This window comes from Gnatocerus cornutus, chromosome 2 (assembly GCF_029298725.1).
Source record: "Gnatocerus cornutus isolate USDA-ARS CGAHR chromosome 2, icGnaCorn1.1, whole genome shotgun sequence".
Lineage (NCBI taxonomy): Eukaryota > Metazoa > Arthropoda > Insecta > Coleoptera > Tenebrionidae > Gnatocerus > Gnatocerus cornutus.
This window is the reverse complement of record NC_142234.1, coordinates 7905928-7913009: the sequence shown is the minus strand read 5'-3', so window position 1 is coordinate 7913009 and position 7082 is coordinate 7905928. Positions and strand designations below refer to the sequence as shown.

The 7082-nt window shown below is 35.8% G+C and overlaps 3 protein-coding genes across 3 annotated transcripts; all 3 read right to left on the bottom strand.

The window, feature by feature from the left end:
* Positions 1–1137: 1137 nt before the first annotated feature.
* Abp1 (Actin binding protein 1) lies at positions 1138–3755 on the bottom strand. The gene is made up of 4 exons (XM_088030201.1): positions 3498–3755; positions 2943–3447; positions 2240–2843; positions 1138–2192 (listed from the first exon to the last, which is right to left on the bottom strand). The coding sequence occupies exons 1-4, from the start codon at positions 3578–3580 to the stop codon at positions 2053–2055; spliced, it is 1332 nt and encodes a 443-aa protein (XP_087886327.1). The 5' UTR covers positions 3581–3755; the 3' UTR covers positions 1138–2052.
* A 188-nt stretch (positions 3756–3943) lies between these two features.
* Positions 3944–5224, bottom strand: LOC148178531 (alpha-tocopherol transfer protein-like). The gene is made up of 6 exons (XM_088030204.1): positions 5005–5224; positions 4803–4953; positions 4503–4755; positions 4338–4448; positions 4186–4291; positions 3944–4140 (listed from the first exon to the last, which is right to left on the bottom strand). Exons 1-6 carry the CDS (start codon positions 5123–5125, stop codon positions 3992–3994), a joined length of 891 nt encoding a protein of 296 aa, XP_087886330.1. The 5' UTR covers positions 5126–5224; the 3' UTR covers positions 3944–3991.
* Positions 5225–5386: 162 nt separating this feature from the next.
* LOC148178530 (uncharacterized) lies at positions 5387–6869 on the bottom strand. Its single transcript, XM_088029424.1, has 9 exons — positions 6802–6869; positions 6717–6738; positions 6614–6646; positions 6375–6380; positions 6257–6326; positions 6054–6075; positions 5879–5985; positions 5727–5831; positions 5387–5576 (listed from the first exon to the last, which is right to left on the bottom strand). The coding sequence occupies exons 1-9, from the start codon at positions 6867–6869 to the stop codon at positions 5398–5400; spliced, it is 612 nt and encodes a 203-aa protein (XP_087885550.1). The 3' UTR covers positions 5387–5397.
* Positions 6870–7082: the final 213 nt, after the last annotated feature.

Here is a 7082-nt window from a genome sequence, read left to right as displayed (position 1 = left end):
TACGTTTTAATTACGTTTTTGAGTCTAAGTTTTTGATTTTCAGGCTTCAAACAAATGTCAGTTGAAAAAGTCTAAATTCACATTGCAATGAGCGGCAAATTCTTGTTTTTGGTAGTCACCTTTGATGTTAGAAACAATTATAAACACCATGTAGTGCGATATCTCAAGCTCGCGCTAGGACCATTAGAAGATAATTATGTTTAAAAATATACTTCGTATATAAGATGCACTTTTTTGCCGTTTTTGCATGACGAAAATAGATATGCGTCTTATATTCAAGGTGCGTTTTATATGTCAAGTTCAAAACGTTTTCTATATCCGATTTAAGACCACCTCACCCGAGATTATTTTTCAGAAAAACATGATTAAACTTTTAATGAAATTTCGCCATACTTCTACTCCATTAATTAAAAAAAAATAGAAAACTTCGCAAACCTATCATTTCCATTAATTCACATAACATCCGCCCCAGTGCGCGAAAATGCGCTGTGATTGTGTAGTTCGAAAACAAATCCATTAACAAATCAAATTTGGTGAAAACCTCAATCTCATTGCACTTCAATGCTTTCCTCTTGCATACACTGCAACCCAATCTCGCACTCATTAACTGAATCATCCGTAAAACCGTGGAGTGAAATTCCATCCGAATTGCAACGCAAAGCTCAGTTTTCACTCCAATTTAGGCACATCCTGCCTCTTATTGTAATATATCCTTCAAGCATACCTACTGTTTAATAACAAGAAAATCGATCGTGCACATATCTCACAAGCAAGCGAATCAACTTTACAGCTTTGTCCGTGCCAGTTTCCGCCCATCGACATCCAAAAGTACCCCGCTGCTACGCTGTCAGTTGCAAAATTATGGTATCTATAGCAACCTAATCATGATGAGAATTAAGTTGATGGTCAATTATTGCATACTCACCGCAAGCCATAATAACGCTAACACGCGTAAAGTGCACACAATGGAAATGTCAATATGATCCGAGCACTGTCTTCGACTCAAACACAATTCTATTTTTAATATGAGGTAATTGTATGTAGATAGCGACAAGCCGGAATCAATAATATATTGAAAGCAAGTGATATTATTAGCACTGATAAAGTGCCACTTATCAGGGAACAGAAAGAACTACATGTGAAAAATTACGTTTTACTGTTCATAAATACATACAAGATTATAATACCATATCACAAAGTAATGTATAAAGGGTGCAAACGATTTGTAAGTCTTATGGAAAGTTAATTTGTGCTAAAGTCTCATCGTTATACTAACAATTCATATAATGTATATAATAACATAAGTATATGTAAATATAAAAATTATTATTCATCAACGGTCTCTTAAAATTTAATTAAAATTTACAGTAACAAACAGTGAAATTGTTAGGTTTTGGGGTTTTAATCTACGAAGATTGGCACAAACAGAGGGCAGTGCTGCAACTTAAAATACCGAAAACAACGCAAAACAAGCAGAATACTAAGTGGGCACACTACTGACAAAAAACTAATTGATAAAGATAGAATGTCTTAAGTTCTATTTTATTGGTGTCTCATGTAGCATTTTAAATCTTCTGGCAAGCTAAATCTACAAGACACGACGTTAGAAATACGTCTTTGTCTCAAAATGTTTATCTAATTAAAATAATATACATCAAGAGACTCAGATAAAAAATTTGTACCACCGTCTTCTTCTAAATTAAAAAGTTGTACGCCCACGACTTAAGTGAAGTTATAAAAACACGAAAAAACGAAAATTTATAGACACGTAATCAATTCGAGACAAAGAAATATTCCGACCTCTTTACAACCAGACGTGGATCAATTAGAATTATTAAAAACCATTAAGGCATTAATTGGTATCATAAACGAACTCTGAACGCAACCATAACGACAGCAGTGTGCCATCACAAACAATGCGCACTTAAAAATAAAATTTTGGTATAAAAATAACTTATTCCTATTATCGACAAAATTATTGCGTCACGAAGAAAAAATCGAAAATATGCATTTTATGAGCAAAGGAACAAGCAAAAGCTAAAGTCGTCGTGCTTATTGAATCAACTCAACGTAGTTAGCCGGAAAAAGACCGTAAGTACCATTGGGGGCTAATCCCTGCCACCAACCTTCGTCAACTTGATCAATGTTCGTGATGACGTCACCGGGATCAAACGTGATCTCACTGTCATCAGCTGCAAGAAAAACATGTACAAATGAAAAAATTAAGTATGATTGTTACCAGCTTGGTAGTCATATAAAGCCCTCGCTTGTAAGCCCGGGGTGCTAAATTCGTAGATGTACTCATCCACGAACTGTTGGTCTGTCATTTGTTGAGGAGGTTCCAAAACCTCTTCCTTGACCTCATTCTTAACTTCTTGAGGAAGATTACAAATTCCACCTTTCTTTTCCAAATCTTTTGGTGATCGTTTAATCGTTGAAAATTGATCGCCTTCTTCATCGCTATCGTAAGGTTTAGCCTCCACTTGGAGGTTTTGCGCTTTTAAGATAGAGTTTCTTACAGGTTTCTCTGGAGTCTTTTTTACTTGTCCAGCCGAAGTGTTTTGTTCGAAAATTGAACGGGCATCGATTGTTCTCTGTGCGATCAAGTCTTCTGCTTCTTGTTTTCTTTGTTTTCGTAAAACTTCGCTTTGATTAACGCGATTTGTGAATTCTTGCTCGTAATCCTCGTTATTTGTGGCTTGTGGCGGCGGGACCACCGCCTCCCGTTCCGCCTGTTTAATTTGATCGATGTTATTGTTGCGGAGTGACATTTCAGCGTCGCGTTTCGCCGTCTCTTCCATCTCGCGTTTCCGAAGCGCTTCTTCATTCTTCAGTCTCTCAATCTAAGAATAAATTTTAAATAATCATTAAAATACGGTGAAAATTAATTAGCAATCAACTGGGTCAGACAGCTGTAGCTTTCCAATCACTTATTATCCTACCTCCTTCCGCTTGCGTTCTTCCTCGACCCGCTTCTTCTCCTCTTCCTCTTCCTTCCGCCAAAACTGATTTCGTTCCTGTGAATTAATTTCTTTGATTGGATTAACGCGTTGATACGTGGTCCCTACAGGTCCTGAAGGCTCTAAAATTTCCGCTCGGGGCGCTTTAAAACTATACGCCGATCCAGACTTCGCTACTTTATCGATGATAAGTTGCGGCTCCACCTCTTCCTCATTTCTAGCGCTGATTGTTAAATGCGCGCCCGTAAAAAATTTCTCTACATCGCGTAAGTGATTAGCTGAGATGCCTTTCCGCACAGTGTTCGCTCCCTCACCTTGCCAATTAATTAGCACAAATTTGTCGAGGGAAGTTTTCGTGTCTTCAACCCTAACAAAAGCGTACATTATTTTACCGCTATTGAGGTCTTCGGTAAGCTCCTCGATGCCTCCAGAGCCTTTGCTGACGAATTTGAGAACGTTAGTTTGACCTTCGTAGGCGTATAAGGCCCTGTGGGAGAGAGGAGTAGATAAATTTATTATGAATTATGGACGACTCACCAATTCGTGGGTGTTTTAGCATCGAGAACATCTTTCCAGGCGGAAACTAACACGTCGCGGTGCTTGTCTAAGTTTATTGCCATGTTTTTAATTCATTAAATGAGGAAGTTCTGACAATTTATGACGAAAACAAGATAAGAAATCACTTAAATTTTGATATCCACCTGTGTTTGACATTTGACGTTCACTTGACAGATCAAAGCATGGATGCTGGGGGGTAGAAGTAACACCAACCCAACCGAAAAAAAAATACCATACAGATATTCTTCACAAAATTCAATCAAAAAGGAGTGGTAACATGTACCAACCTTGCAGTAAAAAAGATCACTAGAACGATACAAATATTGATGTTGGCGGTTATGCAACACACAATACACGAACCGCTTTCTTGTCCACATAAATTCTAAGGAATAAAACAATTCACAGGGATCTAATTTCTATTATTCAGCATTATTTATTATTAAATTTTTATTTTTATTATTAAAGGCAACTAATTAGTCAATCTCAAGTTTTTTAAATGTGCCATCAACTCCGAAACCGTCGCTAATTTTAGATTTTCCCACTCGTTTTGATTCATCAACTTTCTGAGTCTCATGCCAAGCGAAGAATTCATAATTATCTATCATATTCTTCAAACTTTGATCTACAAATTATGCTAAAATAACTGTAACAATGATCCACTTACTACCATTCAAGTCCTGCACACATGGGAGAGCACCGCCATACTCTTCTGGCAAACAATCTTTAGGTATCGACTTGTAAAGACTATCCGACTTAGGGGGATGAAACTGTATCTAAAAACAATTGTTGTATTTGGTAATATTCACAAATTTTCGTTACCAGTTTGAAGATTTCGTTTTGTATAAACGGTTTAACTGTAGCCACAAACTTGTCAGCAAGAGAGATGGCATTTATAACATGAATTCCCTTAATCCTGACGGGCATACCTTCCTAGATAATCCAAAAAATAATCTGAATTATAATTAGTTAATTAGATCCACACACCTGCACGTGGTACAAGGAATGTTTGATAACATTTAGATTAAGTCTCCCAAAATGAGCCAAAGAGACGCCTGCCATGTCTATCAAAGAGAGAACTCCATTGTAAAAACCCTCTTGTTGTAAATACAATGAACAAAGCATTACAACTGCATTTAAAAGGTGAGCACAGTTAAACCTGTCCGCTTTGGTGTCTAAGAGTTTCAAAAAAAGAATAGCGTATCCTTCTGGAGTCCTTTTCGGAAGAACTGTTAGGGATCTGTGACGCTACCATTGAAAAACGGTTTAAAATTATAGAGAACTTACGCCACAGAAAAACATGTTTTCAGAATGTCAATTGGTAAAGGAGTAAAAAGTTCAGGGCAAAGATTTCGTCTAGTGAAGTAATTATCGATGGTTGTTTTAGCTGCTTCAACTTGGTAATAACAGCTGTGAAGAACCACAAGGATTTGCGTCTCTAAGGAAGGTGTTTTACAACAAAAAGAAAACTAATCAAAGGACCACTTACCTTCAAGTTTTGGTAGATGCGGTTGTTTTTTCAACCATTCTTGTATAATTTCCACTTCTTGTTTTTTTAAGTTAGGATCTTTCGCGTACAGTTTTTCAGGTGCAATACAAATGAAAGACATTTTGGAATGAAAACGTACCTATTACTAGTAGCACTTGTAAAAACAGAGCAGTTACAATGGACAACGTTCAAATTGCAAGGTTAAAAAACAAGTGCAGCGTTTATAAAAGTAAGAAAATATCGAAATCGAGATAATACTATCTAGGTAATGATCTGATAATGTCAGTCAGATTCAGTAATTTCTGTTATGGAATGTGTTTTCAGCGTTAATTAAATTAGAGGTCAAATTTCAACATTAAGTTGTAAAAATTCAATAAAACAGTTTTAACATATTTAAAAATAATTTTTATGCATCCTTGTGGCGTGCTTGCGCAAATCCTGTTCGTAATAAAAAGCCATATGACAATATCCACATCTCAATTTTTTTTCCCTTCCACACTCCACCTCAATATGCCGTTTCAAATTCCTCTTCCATTTATACCATTTCGGACATCTCTCACATCGAAAGACTGCTGAAAAAAACTCGCATTACTACAGAGTCTCTTTCCTCTTCAAAAATCCAATAAAAACTTGCATTTATTTCACAACAGTCTTATATTTATCAAGATGTACAGTAGTCATGTGCTTTAAAACACTAGATTTATGTTTAGCCTTATAAGTACACAATACGCACTGGAAAGCTGGTTCTTTCTGACATTCGAACTTCTGATGTCTCCATAAAGATCTCGCCGCTTTATAACTCCGGGAGCAAGTGGAACATGCGAAACCTAGAAATGAAAAACAGGTGTCAAAAATTAAACAGAAAAATGAGTACAGGCGCTAAGAGTTGCACTAGACGATGCACTAACAAAGTGACGAATCAAATTAAACTTTCTCAACCTAAAAGTTTTTGAACATTTGTCACACCTAAACTTTTTATCACTCACTTTTAACTACTACACTACATACTTATAATTACTACATAATTACTTTTAATAATAATTACCTACTTGTTATGCAAGTCGAATGTAGCTACAAAGACAACTACATACTTAAGCCAGGTATTGCGCAGATACAAAATACACCGTGGTCCACGAGTGATAATGAGCCTGACCAAACTCAAACTGCAACCCAATATACATTTTCATAGCATTCGTTGCCAAATTTATATTTACAACAAGACAGCTGTCAGAGTTTCGACAAATTCTTTCACTCAAGATAGTTTCTAATTGCATGTGGAATGGCATCTCCTCTGACGAAACCTTAAGCAGGTGAAAGCAATGCTAAAACTTAGCAATCTTCATAAATTAAAACCATAACAGCGCGAGTACATTGTTCTAAAAAATTTGTCAACTTTGACGTTTATTTCAAATATCTACAACAGCTATGAAAATGTATGTTGGGTTGCAGTTTGAGTTTGGTCAGGCTCATTATCACTCGTGGACCACGGTGTATAATATGCAATTTATTTTACTAAAAACATTACAAAAGGAATTTAAGAAAATGCTAGGAAAGTGATAAAATTAATCTAGCTAATCCAAAAAGTTTCTTAAACTGATTATGACCAAACTGGTTTACCACCAATTAGCAACCCTTTTTTGGACTAGAATAGCGTTTAAATAAATAATTTATTTCGTCATTTACATGTACTTATTTTAAATCTTCGGAATTACCAAAGATTGTTGTAAAAGTAGGCTGGATTTAATCGATAAAATTCAGAATGTATTTTAAATATTTACTTAAAAACAAAGAGCAAACAAGTAGTTTAACAAATCAGATCTGAATATCATATTTCGACCACAAATTATTAAAATGAAAGCCGGCATTATCTAATCAATTCAGTTGTATTTTCTAATACCTTCAATCAGAGAGCACACGTGCCGCCACATAAAATTTCACTTTCCGTTAATAACTTTCCATTCATGATTCCTCACTCAGTAAACAAACAACCACAACGTCCTGTGAACCTGATGTCGACCTTGAGTGTACAAGAAATAATAACGTCTAGATGACCTCGTTAAACTAGTTATAATTTATTG